Source organism: Ictalurus punctatus, chromosome 20 (genome assembly GCF_001660625.3).
Source record: "Ictalurus punctatus breed USDA103 chromosome 20, Coco_2.0, whole genome shotgun sequence".
NCBI lineage: Eukaryota > Metazoa > Chordata > Actinopteri > Siluriformes > Ictaluridae > Ictalurus > Ictalurus punctatus.
In genome coordinates this window covers 1,923,999-1,951,469 of record NC_030435.2, presented here as the reverse complement: position 1 = coordinate 1,951,469, position 27,471 = coordinate 1,923,999, and the positions used below count along the sequence as shown (strand labels likewise).

The following is a 27,471-nucleotide window of genomic DNA, read 5'->3' as shown; positions in this document are numbered from 1 at the left end:
ATCCGGAGTCTTGTCGTTAATGACCTCGAGGTTACTGAAGAGTTCAGGGAACCGGAACCGATCGGCTGTCCCCCTCGTACCGATCACACGTGCCGTAACACCGGGTTCGCGACGTCCGAGTTGTAGAGAGAATAAATCACACCGACGCGCTCGAGCCGGGGGTGGAATGTTCGGTGAGGAGAAAGGGATAGAAGCGTGGAATAATCGGCGGCGTGACGGTGCGAGGCGGAGCAGAGATCACAGGGCTACGCGGGGTCATTCAAACCCAGGACGTTTTCCAAAATATGGACAACGTGGATAAGATTATAAACGGAACGAAACAAGTGCAGGACGTTTTACTCGATCTCTACAGATTCGCTCCCTTCCAAGGAAATGATGTCATGACCTCCAGAACCGCTCTTTATGGTTTTTTTAAAAATAATAATCTCCTTATATTTGAAGGCAACTTTACTCTGCAGCATTTCTGAAGACATTTGCACAGTACTGTAAATATTATAAGTAGCAAATATGTGAGAAATACATCATGAGAATCAGGACAGGTTAAACTTAAAATAATTAGGGATATAGTTTATATTTAATAACAGTACTTACATATGTACTTTGTGTACTTGATTAAAGTAAATACACGGTAATGGGTTTAATGTTCCCAGGGTTGAACTTTCTGGCTGATGACACTGTACTGATACTGAAGCTGCCCCTGCTGGGCCCTTGAGCAAGGCCCTTAACCCTCAGCTGCTCAGTACAAAACGAGATCAAACGTAAGTCGCTCTGCATAAGGACGTGAACGTAAAGCGATCATAACGCACGTCTGTGATTTGAATTTGGAGTGCGTCGTATCTGGACGGATCCTGCATGGGATTTTGCGTAGGCGGTTGTTTTTCACAACCTTCCACCTGATGGGATTAGCAAATGTTTAGCCCAAACAAACAAACAGTGTCCTCTTCTCCCTGCCTAAACAAACGTGCACGTCTAATCTACGTCTGCCTCGGATCTTTTACTCCTTTTACGTGCGATGCACGACGCGGGTTTCGATCTTCGCCCGCTTTTTCCGGGTTGTTTTCACAATTCTACTGTCACCAGATCAATGATCGTGATTAAAAAGCATGGAAAACACATTCGCTCCGAAGGACAGGATCCCGGTGAGACCCCTGAACTCCTCGTGCATTGGTCCGGTGTGTTTGTTCAGGGGAGGTTGAATTCCCCTTCGCCTGGACAAGGCTTTAAAAACATCTGGGGGGGTGAACGGACGCCAGTTGTTTTTCTTCCAAACCCAGAGCAAGTGAGATAACCGAGGTATGTGCTCGACTCTGTTCGACTCTCTCTTCCATACAAGCGCGCAAAACGTCTCGTTACGGTTAGGAAATGACCCGTTTTGTTTTTCATCTATCTGGCAGGTGCTTTTATAAGTGTCTGCTTTGAAGGGTAGACGTCGAAGGATTTGAGCACGGGTCCTTCCGTAGGGAAGGGACAACCACGGGGGTCATGTTTCGGGCGCTGTCGGCTCTGTGCTTGGCCTCGCTCCCGAGCCTGCTCTGGACTTCACCACTGTTCGTGGAGAGGGACAACAACCAGTCAACCGTCTGTAAGCTCGCACCTCTCTGGGACATCGATGGCTATTCTCCCATGAACGAGCTGCTGGGAAACGTGGTGGTGGTAGCGCTGCTGAAAGCTAGCTGACACTTCTGCCTCACGCAGGCTGCTAAGTGAGTTTCGTATTGAACGCAATGATCTGACTGACGTTCGTGTTCATACGTATAGAACATCTTAATAACGCGGTTGTGTAATCAAGCACTTTTTAAATGAAATTTTTTAGAATTCAAAGGTTATTTCTGCAAGAATTACTATTATTATTATTATTATTATTATTATTAGATGAAAAACTACATATTAAGTGATGAATAAAAACAGTACGTATTACAATTTTGGCTATAAATGTTTACAAAGCCTTTTTTTGTTCCAGTTTAACAGAGATACATTTATAACATTGGTGTATATTATATAAAGTGTTAAGCACGATATGATTTCCACCCATCCTGACTAGGAGCTCTAGGAACGGGGTTTATTTTTCATAATAAAAGTTTGCCCTTGATGACACCAGAAATGATGTACAAGACTGTTTAATATGTATGATATTCACATTTTCAGTTATTTATTTATTTATTTATTTATTTATCTCCATAGTCACTACTCAAAAACAACGAAGACATCGTTAAGAAGCCTATGAACTGCGTCTTCGCTTTAGTGCATGAACTCTAAAACCGACTAACCCCGGGGAGGACTTGCGCAATCGGACACGTTGCGCAATCGCTTAGGGATTTCGTTGAGATTGCGTAAATGTTATCTCTGATAGCTGACTGCAGATGTGGTCACGGGTTTATACTGCGCGTGTTTACTGTACTGTCTATGAATCGTCGGACTGTTTGGTTTTCTTTAATTCGTGATATAAATAAAGGTAATATTTAAAACCTTTTGAATCAAACAGGAGGAAAAGCCGGCACAGACGGCCAATGGCTGTGTAGACGTTTTGAATGAATGAATTTATTTAATTAAGTGAGCACAAGTATTGACCGTCTTTGAGTTTTTCTATCCTCTCTTCTGCTTAACTGTGGATGATTTCCGCATTTGTATTCGTCGAATCTGTAACAGAACGTTGTTATGACGACAGGCTGGGAGACCTGCGTGATAAGCTGGTACGGGGAAACCTGACCGGCGTCGCGTTTCTGATCGTGAACGAACAGGACGCTCATTCCAGGGCCATGTACTGGGAGATGAAGAGACGGACGTCGGAGGGCATCCCCGTGTACCAGCAGAGCCCACTGCAGAGCAACGTCTGGGACACGCTGCAGGGGGACAAGGACGACTTCTTAGTCTACGACCGGTACAGTCAGACATGAAATTCGAGAACGTTTCCATGACATGTTTTCCAAATCCCGATACAGAGCGCGTCATAGTGACGTGAGCCAGGCCGGACTTTATGCTCTCGAGACGTCTTCCTGAATACTCAGACCTCTTTCCTGTTTCGTTCTGAGCGAGTAGATGCGGCCGTCTGACGTTTCACATCATGCTGCCGTTCAGTATCCTGCACTACCCCTACGTGGAGGCGGCCGTCAGAGCCACGTACTTCCAAAACATCTGTAACTGCACGGTGAGCACGTCTCTCCGGACGTCTCGACGTACAGGATGTGACGTAATTAAAATGCTAATCATGTCTGCTTTGTTTTGTTGTTTGTTTTTTTTATAAAACAGCTGGATTCCAACTCTACTCGGCTAACTAGCAGCAACGTGACCAGAGGGAAATCTTTTGAGCAGAACCCAACTACAGCAGAATCGCCTAACATCAACAATCATCATCATCATGACCATGACCATCACGTTCGCCATGACCACAGCCGGAATCGTCCCTCCCAGTATCCGGCCGTCACGCAGACCACCAGCACCGCGCCAGTGAAGAAACACGCTCACCCTGACCCAGAACGTGTTAATCACATGAACACACCCTAATCCTAACCCTTTTTCAAATACAAGACCCCGACTGCTTTAACTTTGAGAACCATGGCTTGACTCATTCATATTTAACGCTGTTTCTTTACTCTTGTACTGGAGCTACGATGCTAAATCAGCTAACTAGTAATAGAAGCCTGGAGCCAGCAGTTCAGCGCCGTACGATCTGCATGTTCAAATCATCACCATCGTCTTCATGGCGTCTCAAACAGATCGGCTGGTTTGGTTCCTGAGACACTCATAAACTTGGACATCGCAGAGCTAAACGCGGTCGTAACTCCGCCCTGAAGGCAGATCGCGTGTGAAGTTTTGAAATGGAACTTTTCCCGTCGCTGTATATGAACGGATAGTGTGAAGTAACACGCTCCGCTTTATCGCTCCGCGTACGGACTCGTTTACTTCGTGACTAATTCGTAGGAGCGTTTACGCGGGAAACGTTCATGAAAATCCCTTTTGCGAAAACCTCCGTGTCCAACGTTCGGCTCCCGAGTTTGCGTGAATTTATCGGCTACAACTCTGAGTTACTGCGATTTTAAATACGTGGTTTATACGTCACGTTTCAATCGCTCGAGTATTTCACTTGCACGCCAATTCCATGACCATTCTGTGAAGCGCATTCGTTGCGTAATCAAGCAAAATACCAAAAACGCTTGATTTTGCAGCGGGTTTTTTGCGAAATCGCGCTCTTTCTCGGCGATGTTTGCCGGTAAACGAGCCCTTTCAGCCGTACTCGTGTTCGACGCACGTGAATCGAAGAGGGCTTCGGCCGAACGCGTTCGCGCTACGTCATCACGACGCGCCTCGGCACGAATCTTGCGGAAAATCTGCTGCGATTTATTTATTTATTTATTTAAATCGCCAGCTCCTCCGAATATTGCGGAGTTTCCTTGATTTTGCGTTCATTTCTGCGATCGAGGGACCGCTTCCATGACTCGAAAGAAAGCGATCCCAAACAAATCCGCAATAAAAACGAAGACGCATCAAACCAGCCGTCCGAATAGGACAAAAGTAACGGCGCCCTACGAAGAGGTCGAAAAAAGTCCATTCCGCGAAGGCTGGAAGAATTTCGCTCGCTCTGCGCTTCTTTCACCGTTATTTGCTCGTGTTGTGTGGGCGTGGCTAAAATGAGATCGGCTGTTCCGTGAAACACGATTGGTAAATTTGTTCAACGTACGCACGCGAGTACGAGGAAAATCGACGTTACTGAAATGTTTATACAACACTGAACTGGTAGCTCCTTTGTTAGCAACATTTGCCTCGCAGCTCTAATATAAAACTGAAAAATAGCATACTTGGACACCAAAAAAACCAAAACGTCTCAACTGATTAACTATAATTGCGATAAAGGAAAATAAATCATATCTTTCTTGTCATTTCTTTTGGTTTAATTATTATTTTTTTTAATTAATCGAATGTAGTTCCTCAGTAAGTCTTTGACCAGCTTTCAGGCAGAGAAACATCACTGATGGATCGTCGTGAACAGTCGCTCCTCTTGGGTTCCTCCTCGTTGCTCTTAATGAAGCATGCACGTCAAACCCGGCCCGGGTGTGTGCACGCAGATGCTGGGCCGAGGAGTAATCACGTGGAGCGCCAGCACGCGTTCTGTCCAAGATGGCTGCCTCTGAGAGCTAGAACGCTAAATCGGCGTTCTTTAGCGTGTGTTCAAACGAACGAGGAACTGAAATCAACATGCCGGTGGTCAGTTATGATGTTTTATATGGGATCTCGGATTATACGGAATAATCTGCAGATGCATTGAGAAAAGAGATCGCATGTGTTACAACACTAAATCATATTTCTGTATTGTTGTTTTTTGATTAGTTTTTTTTTATAATAATAATGATAAACAAAAGACCAGGAAAAACCCTCCTAGGTCGTCCAATTTAATGCTGCCTTTTTAAAAAGTCAACGCTATAATGTACTGATGTAATCATACCGAGGTTTTTTATTCCCCCTTAATAAAAAATACATCAAATCAACACGTCCTGTTTTGTCTACGTATATATTTCCATTTACACCATTCTCAACTCTGATTGGTCAGAAGGTGTTTAACTGAATCAGTGCTGGCTGTATAGAAAATCACGGGATTATATTGATTCATTCGTTTCTATAGTAACGGCTCAATCACAGGCCCGTGTATGCCAGACGATCCACATAATCTGAGATGAATCATAAAGTTATTTATTTAGCTACAAAAATAACAACAATGTGTATAATCACTGATCTGGTGAAGTTTTCCTCTTGGAAAGAGATGTTTATGGAAGGAGTCTCCAGTGCCAGCGGTAAAGCTGTAACGTTACGGCAAAGCCTTCGGGACTTTGCGGTTTTTCTTTAACGTGGTACGCTGTAAGATAAACGATAAGAGAAATGAACTTGTTTTGCCATCGTTCTTGAATTAAAAATAATCGTGATTATTGGAGAATTGAATACTAACATACTTGCATACTTGCACGATAGCAGGCTCTGTTCTGTGCTGTGTTTTTGTTGTCATTCCTTTAGCTCTAGTGTTGTTTATCTTGCACATCTCCCGCTCTAACACACACATCTTGACCTCACAGAAGGATGAATGATTCAGGCGATGAACAAGGACTCAACAGAACTGGAACTGGGAAATGAGGCTCGAACTGGGCATGCAGTTCTACTTCACACCACCAGGTAGTGTCTTGAGTCAAATATCCACCAGTGACTTAATTAAAACTTAAAAACTGATATCTCAAGCACACACCAGATAACAAACTGCATCAGAAGTACATTAGCGCTGAGGATGTGGTTGGGGGTTCAAGTCCCAGCACTGCCAAGCTGCCACTGTTGGGCTCTTTAGCAAGGCCCTTAACCCTCTCTGCTCCAGGGGGCGCTGTATCATGCCTGACCCTGCACTCTGACCCCAACTTCCTAACATGCTGGGGTATATGAAGAACAATTTCACTGTGCTGTAATGTATACGTGATTAATAAAGACTCATTATGTATGCAAGTGTTCAATTATTTATGTATGCAAGTAGGTATGTCTGGTGTTCTAGAAGGCTAGTATGTGAAATAAAGCTAGTGTTAGTATGGGAGTTTGCTAGGAGTCTTGCATATAAGCATACGTACAAATATGCACGTATGCTTATATGCAAGAATGCATATTTGCTAGTTTTCAAGTGCGCTAGTATGCGATATGCTAGTACGTAATTGTGCAAGTAGGCATGGGTTATAGTAGTCTAGCAATGAGTATGCTAGAGTGCAAGCATGCCAGTATGCAAGTGTAAAGAAGTATGCATGTGATAATATGTAAACATGCTAGTGTGTAAGTGTGCAAGTAGGCAAGTATGCTAGTATGTAAGTGTGCAAGTAGGCATGTGTTATAATATTCTAGCAATAAGTATCCTAGAGTGCAAGTATGCAAGTGTGTTATTATGCAAATATGCTAGTATGTAAGTATGCTAATGTGCAGATATGCCAGTATGCAAGTATGCTACCATATAAGTGTGCAAGTAGGAAAGAGATATAATATTCTAGCAACAAGTATGCTAGAGTGCAAGCATGCCAGTATGTGAATATGCCAGTATGTAAACGCGCTGGTATGTAAGTGTGATAATGGTCAAGTATGCTAGCATCTAAGTGTGCTAGCGTGCAAGTATGCACGTACACTAATATGCAAGAACAAATAGGTATGTACTATGTGCTACTATGCATATGTGCTAGTTATCAAGTGTGCAAGTATGCAAGTGTTATAATATTCTAGCAATAAGTGTCCTAGAGTGCAAGTGTGCCAGTATGCAAGTGTGTTAGCATGTAAGTATGCTAGCATCTGAATGTGCAAGTAGGAAAGTGTTGTAATATTCTAGCAACAAGTATGCTAGAGTGCAAGCATGCCAGTATGCAAGTGTGTTAGCAATCAAATATGCCAGTATGCAAGTATTAGTATGTAAACATGCTAGTATGTAAGCGTGCTAGTGTGCAAGTCTGCACGTATACTAATATGCCAGAGCAAATAGGTATGTACTGTGTGCTACTATGCATATGTGCTAGTTATCAATTGTGCTAATATGCAAGTGTATGTATTTGTGCTAGTATCTAATTGTGCAAGTAGGCGAGTGTTATAATAGTCTAGCCATAAGTATCCTAGAGGGCAAGCATGCCAGTATTCAAGTGTGCGAGGCATGCAATTATACGTGTGTGTTAGTATGCAAATGTTGGTGTGTAAATATGCTAGTATGCAAGTGTGCTAACGTGCAAGTATGCTAGCATCTAAGTGTGCAAGTAAGCAAGTGTTCTAGCAAGTGTTCCATGTATAGCAGTGAAGGAGCTGTGTCGGCCAAGGACAAAAACACACAATACCGGATCTCCAGAACTCTTGAAAATAGGCATTACACATTTTACAGAAATTTTATTGAAAGATTCTGTGCTTGTCAGAGACGAGAGTGTGAAGTAGAGCACTTACTTTTCAGATAAAGTGAAAGTGTGTATAACTACAAAACACTTAAAGCAGAAAGATTTGTGTGTGTGTGTGTGTGTGTGTGTGTGTGTGTGTGTGTGTGTGTGTTTAGTTTATTTTCCCTCCTGATCTGTAACCTTGCTCTGTAACACACTCTACAAAACCTTTTAGCACTAATATTATACTGCTACTGCTGTATACACCCCTACACACACATACACACACATGCACACAGCAACTGCTATTATTTACAGTCAAGTGCACTTACTCTTAATGTTTAATATAATCAGGGCTCGAGTTCCTGTACATGCTGTGAAATATGCACATATGTTATACTGTTTATTCTTACTGCACAAACAACTGTAGCGATTCTGAAATATTTGCATTAAGTTGTTTATTTGAATTTATTTATGCTACTCTTACATCTTCCTGTTAAACATTTTACTTGTTTATGTAAAAAATAATTTTTTAAAAAAATGCGTAAGAGTGCTAGTATACAATATACTTGTATGTTGGAGTGCAAGTATGCTAGCGTGAAAATATGCTAATGCGCAAGTGCTAATAGGCTAGTAGGCAAGTGCGCTAGTATGCATGCAAATTAGTATCCAAGTACATATATGTGCTGCTGTGTAAATATATTAGTATTGAAATATTAGTGTGTATGTACAGTGTGCTAATATGCAAGGGTGCTGGTAAGTATGCGAGTCATCTAGGATGCATGTATGCTAGTGTGTAAATATATACTAGCATTGCTATTATGAAAGAAATGTGCTAATATGTAAGTACGGAATTATACAGCTGCTGTGCTAGCCTGTGGTAGTATTACACTAATATGTATGTGTGCTATTAAGCATATGGATTAGTATACAAGTCCGCTAGTATGTACGTGTGCTAATAAGCAAATATGGAAGTGCTTATATGCTAGTGTGCAGGTGTGCTAAGTATGTAAGTCTGCTAGCATTCTAGTATGCATGTGTACAGGTGGGCAAGTATGTATGTTAGTGTGTAAGTCTGCTAGTATGCACGCATGCTTGTGTGCTAAGGTGCAGTACGCTGGTATGCACGTGTGTTAGTATGAAAGTGTGATACTATGCATGCAAGTATGCATGTGTGTTAGAGTGCAAGCGTGAAAGTGTGTACGGATGTTAGTATGTAAGTGTGCTAAAATTTTAGCATGCAAGTGTACTAGTATACACGTGCATTATTAAGCAGTTGTGTAAGTATGCAAGTATGGAAGCTAGCTTGTGAGTATACTAGTATGCACTAATTAAGTACAATGGTGTATATTACTGAGTATATTAGCTTGGATTTATGAATGTATAGTAGTATGCAAGTATGCTAGAATACAACCTTTCGATTCTTTTGTGCAACCAGACACGTTTTGAGCTGTGTGATGACTTGGATACAGTTTACGATGCTAAACTGGTAGTTCTAAGCTTCCCTTATTTTGTTAGTAAGATTAGCCTCGTAGCCCTCTCGTAAATGTTCTATTGTGGACTTGTTTTCTCTGCACCATTATCTATTCTGAAGGTGTGAAGGATGAATCTCTCTCTCTCTCTCTCTCTCTCTCTCTCTCTCTCCCCCCTCACCCCCCTCTCCCCTACCCTAGCCCATGCCCATCCCTCCCCCTTCATCATTAGGGACCTCTGTAACGCTCTAGCGATCAGACTAAATTGAAATAAACCCGAGTGGACTTTACTTATCTAATCTCCTCACTGCCATGACGCTTCATCTGTCTCACCAGTCCTAGGATCAACAGCATCCAATCACAGCTTAATGAAGGGTTTGAGCCCGCCCACAACGCCACTGCCTTTCACACAACCCGTGTGTGTGTGTGTGTGTGTGTGTGTGTGTGTGTGTGTGTGTGTGGCGCTCAATGTCTTCTGTCTGTCAAATTATTCAGCATCACTAGCACATGAACGCTAGTGTGTAATCCTAGTAATATACTAGTATTGTAAGTATGTTAGTATGGAAGTGTGCTAATATGCAAGTGTGGAATGTGCATACAGCTATGCTAGTATGTAAGTGTGTTGGTAAATATGTTTGTTAGTATGCATGTGCTTGAATGTTAGAAACTGTGGAAGTATTCAATAATAGTGTGCATGTGTGCTACATCAATATACACATTAGTATGCAAGTATGCTTACTAAATATGGTAATTATACTAATAAAATGCTAATATGCAAGTATCCAGGTATGTTAGTATGCAAGTCTGATATGTATGTAAGTGTGCAAGTACGCAAGTGAACTAAAGTGTAAGTACTTTTGTTAGTATACAAGTGTACAAATAAAGTAGTGCTTATGTGTAAGTGTTGTAATTATGCGATTAAGTTTGCAAGAAGATAGTTACGTTAGTATGCATGCCTGCTGGTGTAAAAGTGTGCAAGTGTACACTAGAATGAAAGTATTTTACATTTATTTTTTTTTTTACATATTTTGAATTTTTTTATTTTTTACAATTTTTGAGAACTGATTTAAAAAAAAAAATAAACACAAAACAAAACAGCTCGATAATGAACTTCGTGTCAATCACGTATCCGGTGACTGACAAGCCGAGCATCCTGCTTATCTTTTCCGGTGTGTGTGCTGCTGTATGGAGGAGGATAGTTGTAGAAAATAACCTAGTTATTATGTTGAAGAACCCTGCAGCTGTGCTTGAAAACTGCGGCTCTAGCACCTGAGTGGCATGTGTCACAGCAGGGCCGAGCTTCTTTTCCGGAGAAGGAAGGTAATGATACGGAATTGCTGCCAGGAAGCTACTGGAATATTACATGGACTCGGTCCGAAACGATGCAGGCTCTAAATGTCAAGTGAAGACTTGCGTTTCTGATGGACTCTCTGTTTTCTCTTGAAAAGCCAGCAGAGTTCTTCAATTCATGTCCTGTGTATGGTTATTAAATCTCCTCTCTGATGCAGCATGAAGAATTCATCGCACGCAGGTGAATGCTCGAATGAGCTGAAAGACTGAGAGACCTTTCCTGTCTGTCGAGTTAACGAAGGAGACAGGAGTCTCTCTCCGTCCTGTCACGCCGCTGACAGAAGGTGCCTGAGGAGGTTTCTTTTCCGCCTGCCTAAATGCGAGTGTCCCACAATGCCGTCGGCGGTGATTTACAATAGGCCGCCCGTCTGCATGAGTCCCAGAGTCGCGCGCGGTAAATAGCTGACAGTTCTCTGGGTGTGCCGCTAAATGTCACTTTCCCCCAGAGATGCCACATGAAGGCCGTTCCTCAATGCGGCTGTCACTTTAAGTGTGGGCCATTCTTTGTGGCCGAACCCTTTGTCGGGGTGTGTAGCGAATGTCCTTCTCAAAGGAGCGCTCTTATAGAAGAACAGCGCAGGATGAATGTCTGCCATCCTTCCTTCCTCCTACCCTCACTCGTTCTCACTCTTAGGCTCGATTTTATTTGCGTTATTGTAAAAAGTGTCCAGATCATGGATGATGAGGTGGATATTATTCCATGTTCCATACCAACAGTATTCCATACAATATTTTTGCTTCTTTTTTTTTTTTTCATCTGAGTGGATGTTATGTCAGTAGATTCAGGTGATATAAAAAAATATCCCATACTGAATTGGAATACTGAATTCTAAGGAACACGGAAGAGTTTGGAAAACTGAGGTTTACAGAGTACTGGAGTGTAAGGAATACCGAAATGTTCAGAATACTGAAGTATATGGAATGCTGAAGTTTACAGAGTACTGAAGTATAGGGAATGCTGAAGTTTACAGAGTACTGAAGTATATGGAATACTAAAGTTTACAGAATACTGAAGTATATGGAATGCTGAAGTTTACAGAGTACTGAAGTATATGGAATGCTGAAGTTTACGGAATAGTGAAGTGTAAGGAATACCGAAATGTTCCGAATACTGAAGTGTATGGAATTCTGAAGTTTACAGAGTACTGAAGTGTAAGGAATACCGAAATGTTCAGAGTACTGAAGTATAGGGAATACTGAAGTTTACACAGTACTGAAGTATATGGAATACTAAAGTTTACAGAATACTGAAGTATATGGAATGCTGAAGTTTACAGAGTACTGAAGTATAGGGAATACTAAAGTTTACAGAATACTGAAGTATATGGAATGCTGAAGTTTACAGAGTACTGAAGTATATGGAATACTAAAGTTTACAGAATACTGAAGTATATGGAATGCTGAAGTTTACGGAATAGTGAAGTGTAAGGAATACCGAAATGTTCCGAATACTGAAGTGTATGGAATACTGAAGTTTACGGAATACCGAAATGTTCCGAATACTGAAGTGTATGGAATACTGAAGTTTACAGAGTACTGAAGTGTAAGGAATACCGAAATGTTCAGAATACTGAAGTGTATGGAATACTGAAGTTTACGGAGTACTGAAGTATAGGGAATACTAACGTTTACAGAGTGCTGAAGGATATGGAATGCTCTAGTTTACGGAATACTGAAGTGTACAGAATATTTCCGTATAAGGAATAATAAAATACACAGAATGCTGAAGTGTGCAGAGTACTACAGTGTACATAAATACTGAAGTTTACAGAATACTGAAGTGTAAGGAATACTGACGTGTAGAGGATACTGAAGTGTATGTAATGAAGTGTGTGGAATATTAAAACACTGAAGCGGTTTATATTTTATGTAAGCGATTCCCATCTCTACCTTCTTCCAGATGCCATTTTTCGCTGACCCGACTAGAACACAGTCTTATGTTTTTGTAGAGTTTTTCATTTAATATTCTACGCGGAATCTTAAATGGCTCCCTATCAGACACATAGTGCACTACCTAGGCCTTAGTAACCATTATTTCATACCGTATAGTGTGGTGCACTGAACTAGGAAGTAGGGCACTGGCTCCCAAATGGTTCCCTAATGCACATATAGTGCCCTAGGCATTTTCTCTTACCCAGTGAAGTGCAGTTATATAGGGAACAGCGAGCCATTTGGGATTCAACCATCCTCAACACTGCAAAGCCTGGAGTTTCGAGTTATTTCCCCCAGTTTCCCTGGAGAATCCCGGACTCTCGCTTGAAGCTGCAATTACGAATCACTCAGAGGGCCTGGGTCATCTCACACTGGTCCTGGTCAGTAATCACACACACACACACTCACACTCACACACACTCGAATTGTCAAATGGGATTTAGGTGAGGGCGAGCTTTCAGACAAAGACTGAGTCCAGATTCAACCCTTAGTGCCTAGTGAATTTCTCTCTACGGACTTAAAATAAGACACATGATTCGGCCATGAACAGGATTGGATTTAGACCGAGATACGCTTATAGCATAGCCGATAGTTGTGCATTTATGATACACTTTCACTGAGGATATGTGAAACGTCTTTTGCGTTAAATGAAAGAAAACTCGAGAAAAAAGTCGAGGTTGACGGCGTTTCTCAGATATCATCAGAGGGGAATTTCAATACGACTAAGAGATGCAGCGTACCCTGGCTATTTTGTTATTTCATATGTTTGTCTATTTTAAAGGATGAAACCGGTATATCGTTCTCAGCCTTCAGAATTCCATCGTTCCGAACCTGTCCAAAAAAAATTACCATTAAATAAATATTTAAGCAAATGGAAAAAAATTTTGACTTATCGCCCTACTAAGGATCCTAGTATCTGAGATTAAGTTAAGTGTTGCTGTTTATTTCACGTCCTGTTTCCTGCTTCCTGTTTTGTACTTCCTGCTTTTTGAAAATCCATACATTCCTAGTGATCGCGTAGAACTCAAAATTGTCGCTTCCCGTCTTTTATCCGGACGGAGATTCTCCGCTTCAAAAGACGAAAGCGTAAACGCATCCGAAGCCGATTTCGATGCCATCGCTCCAGCAGTTGAACATGTTACAGCCACGTGTTATACGAGCGTAAACGTGTCTCTCCAAACCACGTTTCCCCACCGAAAACCGTCTCGATAGGTGACGACAGGCATGTGGTTCATGAACGCTGACGTTGGCACCTTTACACATGCTAGAGAAATTAAAAACACCACGGAAAATCAAGAGAGCGTTCCAGAGGCGTCCGAGAGACATCCACGGACGGTCTGCGGCTTCAGAGGCGAGGAAAACAAACACACGGAGAGGTTATGGGTGCGTCACGTGATGTTAGGATGTATGTGTGTCATGGAAGAGGAGATAAGGGCCGGTGCACTGGGGTCACTGTGAAAACCATTTCATCATGGATGGCAGGAAGACGTGCTGAGGTTTGGGTTGTGATGGTGTTACAAAAACACTGGATGGTAAGCTTCCTCTCTCCCACACACACACACACACACACACACATACACACTTACTATACACAAGCTTAACAGGCTGAATGATGAAGCACTCGTTTTGCACACTAGCTTAATGTTTTCGATCATCTGATTGATTAGGGCCTCATGAATTTACACATCCTCGGCAGCAAATACGTCTTATTGTGTGTGTGTGTGTGTGTGTGATATGTTGTACGTTTATCCACTGGCTCGAGTTTTCCTACAAAATGCCTTCACACAGAGATTAAAACCAAACTGTGGCTCTCAGGGAGCCCTGTGATTTGAACTTAGCATCAAACCCTAACCACTGAGCGAAACCGCCAGACTCTTGAAGCTTTGAAGAGGTCCAAATCCTTTGCTAATTAAAGATCTAGGAGATTTAGTGTTGATCTGTTTAGGTGCCTAAACAAGCTCATTCATGCGCGACTCTCAATTTATTCATTGATAATTTATCTCACTTGGGACCTCCCTGAATGCTGTTTGGGATTTACCTTATTTATTTGTGAAAGGGAGAGCCCCATCTGTGGGAGAAGGCAACCATTTCAGCTCTCGCAAACGAGCCTCTATCAGCATCACTGAGAGCTTATCAATCACCCCTGAGACCTGGCAGAGCGAGATTTATGGCTTTGGTCAGCTAGAGGAAGGGTTGTTTGAGGAGGCAGGAGGTTTATAATAAGGAGGAGGAACGTACCCAGGAGTGAGTAATAAAAATGGATTCGGTCGTGATCCATGTGAAGTTAAAAATAAATAAATCAATCAAATGGATTTGATTTTATAAAACGTGAACGATGTTACCGTTAATCTACAACGGGGTCATGCGTAAGAGCGTGGTGAAGCGGTTACCAAGCGCAAGTCGATTATTATCATATAAGAGTGCTTTATTCCTCTTATACCACAACCATATGCCAATTATTAATGATCTTCATTCATTAAAGAATGTCACGTCATACTTTTTATCCGTTAATGTTGCGGAATGTACACAAAACCCGCACCCCCCCCCCGCCCCCCCTTCTTTAATTATTAAGGTTTTTTTTCTTTAACACAGAGAAACCCCCGGGCGTAAACTCCTCCGTCGTGAAAATGTAGAAAAGATACATCTTTACATCTGACTGTTAGGAAGCACCGACACTGGAGACTCCTTCCATAAACGTTGAATAAACGCCTTACTCGCGGGAAAACCACTCCAGCAGATATGCAACGGCCGTTCATTAAATTCGATTCGATTTCGATTAATCACTTTCTGACCGATCAGGTTCAAACATTCAGCGGCACTGCTGTATGAAGCTATTTCAAAATCATTTATAATTGTAAAGTGTGGGGTTGGTTTTTTTTTTTTTTTTTCTCAAGTCTTTTTGGATTTTTAATAGTAAATGAATAGCACCAACACCGAAATAATATGCTTGCTCAATTGTAAAACTATACAGATGTAACTAAAACAAATTGTATATGGAGATATATAGAATTAAACCAACTTCCTAATGCCTTTTTAACAAAAATGTATTATTCATTTTCAAATAATATTCACAAGATTGTAAGAACCCGTACGTAATAAATAGCGGTAGCCTATTTTGAAAATATTTCATAAATATTACAACAGAAAATCCCCATAAAGCTTTACAGTACAGTTAGCAGTGCGCAACTTGCTACACAGAACAAGCGATGTGGGAATATACAGCTATAGATTATTGTAATAGAATAACATTTGTAAGACTCCCACAGGCAGCACTGAGGATCGAAGCCAATGTTTTTCCCAAGCTGTGATTAAAAAGGTCACTTTTCCTGAACAACAAATGTATGATTGCTTAGAGATTGTCTCACATGTTGTGTGCACAGTTTTGTTTGGAGGTCCTATTTTGCCCAGTGGCGCCATTTCTCTACTCCTGGACTAAAAAATTTCGTGGACCCAGAAGACTCGCAGCTTTAAATATGCATGAGTGTTGCAGCGAAGTTTCAGATACAGGGATTGCATCAGTATGAGCTCATTCTGCCTGGCCTTTGGCTGTCCCTTGGCCTGCACATCACGAGGGATGTCGGTCTGTACAGTTTCTTAAATTTGCATTGTGCAGTCCCCCAAGGTTCCTGCTATCGCTTTGCTTTTTTTTCTTTGTTTGTTTTCTTCAAAATTTGTCGATTGTCGGTTTAGCGTTCATGTTTAGTTTGGGTTCGAATGAAACGTACGCAGATTTCCCAAGGATACTCGGGTGTAGCGACGGCGTGTTCGGTCGCCCGAGATTCGTCTGTTGTATCGGATAGCCGACCTAGCTAGTCAACGGGTCTTCGTGCAGAGTGTTTGAGTCATTATGCTGGTAAACTGTTGGTCCAGAAGGTATTCATGACGTTATGTCTATCCCAGGAACACAGGAATGAACCTAGTCCATCACAGGACACCGTGCAACACGCATTCACACCTAGATTTACAGTTTAGCATCACCAGTTCATCCACTAGCATGTTTCTGGGAGGTGGAAGGAAACTGGAGAACCTGCAGGAATCCCACATAGTCACCGGGAGAACACACAAAATTCCTCACAGAACCTGGGATCAGGATCGAACCAAGGACCACAGGTCTCTGAGATGGTGAAACCTACTGCGCCATCACATCACCATATACGTGCTTGTACATATTTGCTCTTTCCATGCTTTATTGTCCATCATGACCTCAATAGCTAACGTCAGAACTTCCAGATTTCTGGTATTGTAAATAGACTAGGAATGATTTCATTTTTATTGTGCTCAATGCAAAAGGAAGGTTATGTTTGCCCGCTCTCCATGGAGTAGCTTCTGACCTCTTTATGCTGGTGTCCTCCTGCTTTGCATTATTCACAATGAAACAGCCACGGCAGACCATCTCTCCATGGTCCCCTCACGCCTCCACTGGAGACTTCTCAACAGAGCACACATTCTTCTGGCTCACACACAAAGGGCCTCGTGCACATGCGTATTTCCCAGGTCCCTGGCAGTATTAAATATTAATGTTGGTATAATTTCTGAAGCTCCTAAGGAGCTGAGGAATGCGGGCCCTGCAGTCATCGGTGAGATGTGTTTTTCCCAGTGGCAAGACGATCGTCAAAATCTATTTGGCACCGAGTAGAGAAACAGCTCGGTGTTTAAAAGCTTATGACTTTATTCAGGCTGGAGAGACCGCGTGTTCATGCGTTCCAATTGAAAGCGAGTTATTCGGGTAAACAGCATTTTTGGCCAGCTGCTAAAAAAGGAGGGAGGGGGTATAGAGGTATCCTTCAAGGTATCTAATTTTGGCCAGGGTGTCCTGGTTTGTATCCTTCTAATTGAAGGCAAACCCATCATTTATTCTCCAGATAAGCATGAGTTGAGAGTCTTACTCCAAGCAAACAGTATGTACTAGGGGTTGCACGACTACTAATGTGTACCTAGTCGAGCAGTAGTTTAAAAACTAGTAGTCGTCTTTTTCATAGTCAAAGCAAAACCTGTTGCTTTTGTTGGTCTTGTTTCAGACCGTTTTATTTGTGCAGAAGAAAAAAAAAAAAAAAAAAACACGGCAAACTGCAGTTCTATTAACAACCATACACGGACTACAAATTAGTAAGACAGCATGCTAAAAGTTATAATATATGATGACATCCCAAATGCAGTGCCGGCCAAAGCTACAGTTTTGGCTAAACACTTGCCCAATTTGAAACTGTCTCCAGAATGGAGCACAGCTTCTGTGTCTTACTTCTTTGTGCTTACAGTTTGAATTGTGTTGATTAGTATGGGTATGGTGTGTGTTTGCGTGTCTCCATAAAATGGTGCAACCGCTGCTCAGAGTTTCCCCGCACATTTATTCTCCATTTTGCCCACTGTCATTCATGTGCTGAGCACTGAGAACCACTTTAACATCAAAGCCTTGTGCACATGGCCACCTCGCTTGTACGAACATCCTTTTGATTTTCTGATTCACTCTCTTTTGCACTCTGTCTTTTCCCAAGCATCCTTGCCCCCATCTTTTTCGGTCACCTGGCACCCACAGAGGGCCGAGTTCTCCACCCGAGGCCGTCGTGCCACCGAATTACATTGCTGTTCCGCGTTATTAGATGTGACACTCCAGTGAGATAATGGAGCCTTTCTTCATCCCCATTTGAAACCCTAATCGCATTTCTTTGATTAATAGGCGCTGATCTGCATATCAAGGGCCCTTGTTAATTTACTCCAGCACAAATCCCCCACCCCTTCTTTACGATGCGCTTTTGAAACAGATGAAGGGGAGAATAAGAATGATATACATATCTGTTCTCCTCATCTCCTCCCGCCTGTGCGTGCTGGGATGAGCCATCTGAATGCAAAGGCTGGAGGTAGAGGAGGGTCATGAAGTGATGAAGCTTCTGTCTGATGAGGTTGGATTGCGGACACTTTTTAGCCACATCGCGGGGAACCTGGAGACTATCCCAGGGAGCATGGGGCACAAGGCGGCGTACACACTGGACGAAGTGCCAATCCATCGTAGGGCTCAATCGCATACACACTCACACACCCGTTCATACACTACGGACACTTTGGACACGCCAATCAGCCTACCGTGCGTGTCTTTGGACTGGGGGAGGAAACCGGAGTACCCGGAGGAAACCCCCGCAGCACGGGGATAATATGCAAACTCTGCACACACAGGGCCACGGTGGGAATCGAACCCCCGACCCTGGAGGTGTGAGGCCACATCATAAATTAAAATAAATTAAAAAGAGTCAATTTCATTTAAATAGTGCCTTAGTGTCTTTTTATACAATCAACAAAAACCCCTCAAACCCCCTTCCTAGTCCCCTCTTGATATAATTTTGCAGTGTCTTGCACAATAAATCTGCTGACTTGGTTTATTCCAAGTTTGTTCTCTACTCCCTTACACTGTAGGCGGATTGTTTTAGCGTACTCATCATTCCAGAACCGGGCCCTCACGGTGACCTTTCCAGCTCGCTGGAGCCAGTCAGGCTGCAGGAAACCCAGAGCTACACCTAGGTCTGCTTGGATCAATAATAATACTCGGTTTATGGTGCACAGAGGGAGGAGGCGGTGCTGTGGGCGAGCGACGTCCGTTATGCGACGTCCTCAGTGTTATGCCCATGACATGTGAGGAATGTATTATTCGAGTGTGATAAGGGGTTTCTGAGCCAGCAGTGTGGCAATGCAGACCACTTATGGATACTTGGCTCATGACTGGGATGGTGAGAATGAGAGGCTCCGGAATTTCTTCCAGGCATTTTCATTCCCAAGCCTGAGACAAAGGGGAGGTGTGGATCCAGTCGTGCCTACGCTCACACTGCAGTGCTTACCTCTCTCCAGCACAAATCATTACTGCTTCTCCTTGTTATCAAACTCCATCGTCCATGAAGATGCTCCTTGGAATTTCCAGAGCGAGAAAATGAATGGCCACGTTGTCTCTTGAAAAGGAATTAAGAAGAGTATCTCTGAGCTCTGACTGCGGGCATGAAAAGTCCCTGTTTGTGTCATAAGAAAGGGCATAGCCGGCACCGAAATAAAGCATAAGTAGTAGTGTCTTCTGCACAGCCTTTGTGTATTGTTTATCATCCATTTTATGCAAATAAAACCATTGCAAACACCAAAGTACGATCAGCAATTCCTCCCAAAGTCTTACTCATAAAGATTTTTAAAAAACCTATGTCAAGTCTTCCCCAGCACCAGACCAGCATAAACCCGGTCTAAGCTGTCGTTCTTTCAGCAAGGTTGCTCGATCAGTCGAGTCAGGTGTGTTGTCTGAACACGGTTTTGTCCCCACAAAGACCTTTTGTGCAAAAGATTACGGACTTCTACCTTAAGCTGTGATAAGGAGACTCCTATCTCGCCCAATCGACTAACAAGGCATTGTTCTTTTAACCGGTATAGCTGTTAACAGATGTTACCTTTAAATGACGTCTCTCAGTCGGTCCCTCTTTTATAAACGTGATGTTAATACACGGCTCATAGCCAGAGGCACAGTAAGTTAATTAACCAGCTCATTTCCAGAATACCTCTGAGGAACTTAGAAGCTAATTTATGGGTTAATTAATACGATGGGCTAAAGGTAAACATCATAAGAATCAATTTACCAATGCCGAGAGCGCCAGAGGATACGAGACTACCTGCTCCTCTGCAGATGGGCCTGAAGCTGCCGGAGTGGAAGATCGTTCTGAAATAAACGGAGGGCCGCTCCGGTTGGCAGCCGCATAGGCAGCGCAATCACAGCTTTGTCAGCACAGACAATTAAAATCTTAAATAGGCAGTGTCGCTCAGTCAAAGTGGCCGTTGTCTGAGGAAGGAAAAAAAAAATAAACCCATCATCAGGACAGGTGCCAAAGTCCAGGTGTGGCAGATGGTCCTCCTGTTTAACGCCAAGAGATGCCTGTCTGTCCGAGATTAAACATCAATAGAGGTAAAATTAGCTTCGAAAAAGTAAACAGGGCTCAGTGTTTGAGATGATGATAAACAAGCTGATTTGTTGTCTTCTTGCTTGCAGGGAAGATGGCAGTGTTGGTGTTTTTCTTTTAATGCCTGAAAGAGCTCCATTTCAGTGATGAACTACAGGGCTCCCGAATTGTGATTACAATCATGCCGACTAAATCACTTTGCAGTCAGAGAAAATAACCTGCCTAAGATAATGAACGGGTGAGTCTTTGGCTTGATTGGCACTCCGAGTATGAATAACCTGGAATTATTCGTAATAACCATGGTAACCGAGTGGTAATTGCCAGAAAATTCACCCGTCTCAGAGCCGTGGTCGGAAGGGGTAGAAGAGAGGAAGAAATTAGTCCTTGCACGTAGTTAAACCTCCATTAATTGTATGCAGTGTGTGTCTGTGTGTGTGTGTGTGTTTATTTATGTCACAAAGAACAGCGCTGCCTTCAACTCTCAGGGGTTCTTTCTTTCGCCCAGAATGAAGGCAATTAACATTTAGGCTCGTGAAATGTTTTTTTTTTTTCTTTTCCCCCCCGCTCTCGCAGAATACAATTCAGATCCCAACTAATACTAATCCATAGATAAAAGCAGTGGAAATTATGTAAAGTGTCGACATTTAAGTCTTCGCATATGAAAGCCCTCTCTTACCACTTTCCCAATAATAATACACAGCTTTACTCTGTAAGGAGGTCCTGCAATTTTAGGCGCTCAGTCAGCTGTGGGTAGAAGAGATGCAGCATTCATGAAATTTTGTCTCGCTGAATAAGCAGATGGCCAAGAGGAAAATCTAGACGCTGGAAGAGGCTTGGTTGTTATACAATAGCGATGGCTCCAACCTAAAAGCAATGTGAGCAGTGCCGTAGACGTGAGAGCGTAACACACACTCTGCTCTGTAGATCTAATTTCCAAATTCGAGCGGACCTGTTCCTGGAAGCGTGCACCTTCCTTCGAGTGCATGCCGGGCTCAGAGCACGTAACAGCGAGAGGTGAAGGAATCTTGTGATTAATAACGATACCATGCAAATAAGCATTCCTTGGCCTTGGTGTGAGATTTGAGGCGCAGGGGAATGGCAGGCACGTGCTGAGTGGGAGAAAAGGAATGACACGGAGCGAGGTAGGGAAAGAGGAATGACGCAGACGATCTCAAAGAGCCTCGAATGTTCCTGCTGACTTGCTTTACATCTCTCGGACTCCGTGATGTTTTGGGTCCCTTGAATTGTTCATGAGGCCAACGAAGAGCAAGCCTGAGGCTAATATTCCTGTTGTCGTTCGTGGATGGGGCCTAGGGTCTGAGCTGAGGCCCTGCAGGAGCCCTGGTTCTCTCTATGGGACAGTGCAGGCTTTTGTTCTCCTCCCATGCCTGGCATTCCCCACGCAGACCAACCTCGGAGGAAGCCCACGTCGACGCCGAGGCACAGGAGCCTTTTCTACTCAGCAAAATCCAGCCCCTGGGCACAACCCATTCAGAGCCAGTGGTCTAAGATCTCTTTAATTAAATCCGACCAGAGCAAGACAATGGGAGCAATACAAGGTGGCTGTAAGTTGCTACCAGCATGGTTGGAAGGAGAACAGGGGTTCAAAAAGAAACTTTCACGTCCATAACGCCGTAAGATCAGGAGCACAGGAAACGTATTTTTCCGCCATTGTTTCCTTCCACTTTTCTCCTTGGAGGGAAAAGTCACTGCAAATCAAGCCAAAGTGACTGATCACTTTTAACTAATGATGGGTGTGTGGTCTCTTAATGGATGACTCCGCCCACATCCACAGACAACAAGGGCTCACTGAATACCGTGATGAGCATGAATATAATGTGAATCGTACAGTATATGTACTTGGCCTTGACAGACACCAGAGCTCAACATCTGTGGGAGATTTTGGATCGAACACCATTAAAACGCCAACTAAGGGGATTCATCTCTCTATTACAGCTCCAGAGACGTGTAGAATCAAAGTCATGTCAAAGCGGTTCTCATGTCTCGTGGTCATCCAGCACCTTACTAACACACTTTGTGTTGGGAACTACTATACATAGTAGCTACAAAAGCCTAAGAAGCACAGTAGGATAAATTAATATCGCTGTTTTTAGCATCAACCGACCAACATAAAAACGTTCAACCACTAGCAGATGAGAGAAAGCGAAGATTCTCAATGCGGAGTCGATGAACCTTTTCGTTGCCTTCTGTCGCCATAGCAAGCCTGAAGCCTGTCTGTGATTGGCCCAGCTGGAAAAAAAAATTGGAGCAGACATTTCATGACTGGATGTGTGCTCCCTACAGAGGATTTGTTTAATGGAAATTTGGTGTAAGGAACATCCCCCCAAGGTCCAAAGAGCTGGAGCAAATCACAGGGATGTGTGCAGTAAATTTGTGATTTTACCCACTGCTGGCACACTATGCCTCCACCAAAACCAAAAACTTGTCTCACACACACACACACACTCACACACACACACACCCTTCCTGGCTAAGCTTCGGCTGACCTTGTTTAGCATCAATTTCGTGCTCTGTTTAATTGAAAGAAGCTTTCATATTTGAACTAAAAGTCTTTTGCTAAGTCGTCAGCTTCAGGTGATAATGATATACGCTAAAGGTAGCCTTTTCGGTTTGCCGATTGTGACAGCAGGTACAGGAGTTTGAGGTAGACGCCTTGACTCCGAACATACACGTTAGCATGATCTCTTTTTCATAAATCTGACTAGCCCATCTCTGGCGCCGTTAACATTTCTGCATCTGGCAGGAGCACAATCGTTCAGGATGGGGGAGTCGAGAGGGGACGAGACACGAAGACCGTGAAGAGGTGAACGAGCGAATACATCCAACGTAGATGGCAACAAGCTCCGACAGCTCGACAGAGGATGGAGGAAGGAGCTTATTTCATGGCTGATTTGTTTTAATATCTGGTGTAACGGCAGGAGAGCGAGCGTGGGGTTGAAGGATGGAGAGAAAGAAGGAAAGGAGGAGGGTGACAGAAGGGTCGAGATGAGAAGAGAACGAGAAGGGGGGGACGCCGGAGACGGTGACGATCGGAAGGGGCAAGTTAGAGGTACAGGAGGGGAAAAAAAACCCCACAAATGAATAAAAGGAAGGAGGCGATGAAAGGAAGTAAAGTTCCTCTTTTAGCGTTCCAAAATGTCTCTGTTTTGTCATCCCAAAAGAACAAAGCAGCAAAAGTACAAAACATGACAAAACATCTGTCACAGGCTTCAAAAAGCATGTCTCACTTCTTTTCTCACAAGAGAGCCCAGAGGAGGAATTCAGATTTGACAGTGACAGGAAAACGGAGTGTGCCAAATTTCCAGAACGTTCTCAATGCATCTGAGGTGTGCAACTCTCTGATACAGGACTCAAAGATACAAGAGATATCATTTATTTATTTATTTATTTAATTTTTTTTTTTACTTTTTTTTTCCCCTGCATAACCTTGTACAGTTTGACATCTTTATTCAATTCAAGTCTTTACTTGCTCCATCTTGACAGCTGAGATTCATGCCAGTGCATAAAAGCAGATTTTCTTACTCACCGCGGGATGCCAAGCTAGAAATTTAAATTCAGATTAGGGTTCCTTCCCATTTCTAAGCAAGTATTTGCACCGAGAAATGCATGCAAAGCTCAACACGATATATAAGAAAAAAAAAAAAAAAAACCTCAGAGGTACTCAGCGATGTTATCCTACGCAGCTTTGATTTTCAGTCCATGCCCAATAGATGAAATAGTTTCATGGCGGCGACACGAGCTCGCATTTTGTCTCTCCTCCATCATTTTGTTTCGTGTATAATTGAGCTTTTTGGAAGGACTCTAAGTGCCATCTTTGTTTATCTGTGCCTCGGCATAGAGTACGGAGAGGGAAAGCAAAGTGGCATTACTCATCCGACGCTTGAATATACTCCAAAAACAAAGAGACGGGCCTCTTTTTTTTCCCCCACTGATCCAAACACTGTCCATGTCACGGGCCCGCGTGCAAATTGATGGTGTCATTATCAGCGCAGTGATGCCACTTATTACTCATGTCAAAGTGACAGCTGGTCGCTATGGCACCTGCTGCGCCACTCGGTGCCAAGTTATTATTCAGGATGATTAGTGACATCACTCTTTCAGCTCTGCGTTCACAGAAGGCAGGACAGTAGTGGAGACGAAAATTCAGTTCCAGACCTGAATCTATCCATGAGAAAAAAAAAACAAATCTAGGGTTAAATCTGTACGACCAGAAAGATTTCTTCGGTTTGTCCTGCTGGAGGAAGCCTTAACTCTACAACATCAGAGTAAAACCATGGTTATGAAGTTAGGATCTATAACTTATCCAAAGAACCCTCCAGGAATCATGCCTGTTTTTACTTTTCCAGACTTTAGCTGGCGCCGTCCCAACTTTTTTGAGACGTATCGCAGCCATCGAATTCAAACCTTATTTTTTCCCCCTTAAAAATGGTACATTTCCTCAGTTTAAACATTCGATATGTTTTCTATGTTCTATTGTGAATAGCATATGGGTTTATGAGACTTGCAAATCATCGCGTTCCTGTTTTCATTGACATTTTGGCATGAAAGAAATACTAGTTATCGATTCGCTAATAGCTAATTAGCTAACTACCGCATACGTCTCTGCGCTATTACTTACTAATGCGGTAATCAGAGTTCCTAGTTAGTTATTAATAGTTTAGCTAGAATGTTAATATTGCGTTATTCATTTCTTCCCGTGTAGTTAACCATCAATGACGGATCCGTATTCTAAAATTTCGTTTGTAGCCTATTGAAGGGCTGATCGATTGGTCAGCTAGTAAAAATCTGTAGTGAATTTGTAGCAACTAGCTAATATTTAATTCCCAATGTACCTGCACTTTTAATGGGAATTGGATTGGTTTTAATGGAAACTGTAATAGTGCCTGTGGGTCTCTACTGCTAATTTGTCGGCTTTTATTGGTGGCATGTTATGAAAGATAGAAGAGTTAGCTTCGGATTGCACAGGACGAGAGTTAGCAAGCAACGTTAGCAACGTTACGTCCTGACAGCGAATTTTATTCTGCTGTTATCCCCGTATGAAATCATGACAAAATGATAAATTGTGCAATAATTAAAGGTCACATATTGTGTAGTACAGTATATACTGTATGTATGGCACTTAGCCTAGCTGATATGCTAACATTGCTAACGTTTGATGTTTGCTAGCCTGAAAATTTCTACACTTTTTTTTTTACACTAATAAGCAATTGTCGGAAATATTAAAGTGAATATATTTTTTACCAGCTGTTTCAACATGTGTATAAGATTTGTATACAAACTACTTGCTAGCTCGTTTTTCTTCCCACTGGCTGCCATACTGGAGCTGATGCACAGGATTATGGGATGTATTTGATTCAGACATGACTAGTTGTCGGAATAAGCAGCATGTGTTGCATTTTCCAGGCTTAGTAGAGAAGTTTCAGATTCAGGAAAGTTCTGAGCCTGTTTCGAATGTTAGCCTTCATAAGTAATGGAACAAATCCTGCCTGCATAGCTCTGTAGGAGAGTGTGTTTCTTTGTGTTTATGTCTGTGAGTGCGTACGAGCCAACCTCGGCAGGTCATGAACCAGGGTCTGAGTCACTGTGAAGTAAACAGAGAGGTTGCTTTGTATCCGACCAGCAATACAATCAGATATGATCAGATCTTTTCAGTGACGGCTTTCAGACGTTTGTTAATGATGGCGTGGTGCTGTGCGTCTATTCAGGTTTTTAAAAAGATTCTAAGAAGTGGAGTTTAACTTTTTAAAAAAATGTGCATTTTTACTCTTTCTGGGAAGTGAGAGTGCTTATGTAGATGGTGTATATGTGTGTGTGTGTGTGTGTGTGTGTGTGTGTGTGTGTGTGTGTGTGTCCCTCTCTGGTTCCTGTGTCTGAGCTGCTCCACTTAGCTAATGGTCCTTGCAGTCTTTTCCCTCCATGGTGTCATTATTCTACCTTCCACATGGCTGGCGCGCTAATAAACACACTGTGAAATGCATTATGGGCCGGGGAGAAATTTGCGGGAGCTAAAGCGTGCCTTCTTTTCTCAAAACAGTCCGAGCTCTTGTGCTTATTGTGTCTTTCGGGCGGAGAAAGCTTTTTTTTCTTCTTTTTTTTTTTTTTTTTAATCATCCGTGATTGGAAAGTCGGCGAGGCCGATCTTTTCTCCATCTGCTTCGTAAACAGATCTGTTAAAATCTTTTGAAAAGCGTGAAATGACTGCGCCGCTTGTAATTCCTCCTAAATGAAGGCTCGTAACCCGCCTTCTGGTTGGGGCGATCGCTGCTCTGTCCACACTCTGCCACGTCTGAATAAAGATGACTAAAGATGGTGAGAGAGTTCGACCTCGAAGAACGCTGACGGAATCGGAGCGATATCGGTACTGTTTTGTTTATTCGGGACATAGTGTGGTTTGCTTTTCGTCATTTGAGGACGCTGGAAAAGTACCCTAAAATGAACAGAGTCCTGTATCACGCTCTTCCCGCTTTCTTTTCCTATCGAAGGTCTTTACATTCTCAATCCTCTTTCCTGAGCACGGATGTGAACGTATACGCCCATTTCCCTGATACGATGCATCAGTTTGTCTGGAAGCTCCCGGAAGGTCATCCTATACACTGCAGTGGGAAAAGGTGGTGCCTATGAGTGTGACACATAGGCGAGGTACATCGAAGGGACATTCCAATGTCAATATAGGGCATTTCCTGCATGCTCGCTCGCAGCCGAGTCAACAATGACACACAATGGCTCTGTGTGTCTGTGTGGGAGTGTGTGTTTAATGGCATTGTGGAAAATGGGTGCTATGAAAGATGGGTACGAAAGCTTTAATTAGGAAGACTGATGGACGCTGACACACCTTGCTTACCTCGAGTTATCAGTCATTGACCGGGAGCCGTGAATAACTGCTCTTTTCTTTTCTTTACCCCTCTCGTTCTCAGGTTTTAACCC

At 42.8% G+C, this 27,471-nt stretch overlaps 1 protein-coding gene across 1 annotated transcript; it reads left to right on the top strand.

The window, feature by feature from the left end:
• Positions 1-1,099: 1,099 nt before the first annotated feature.
• On the top strand, positions 1,100-5,480 carry selenop2 (selenoprotein P2). The gene is made up of 5 exons (XM_017496356.3): positions 1,100-1,293; positions 1,395-1,703; positions 2,666-2,878; positions 3,037-3,145; positions 3,247-5,480. The coding sequence occupies exons 2-5, from the start codon at positions 1,483-1,485 to the stop codon at positions 3,499-3,501; spliced, it is 798 nt and encodes a 265-aa protein (XP_017351845.1). The 5' UTR covers positions 1,100-1,293; positions 1,395-1,482; the 3' UTR covers positions 3,502-5,480.
• Positions 5,481-27,471: the final 21,991 nt, after the last annotated feature.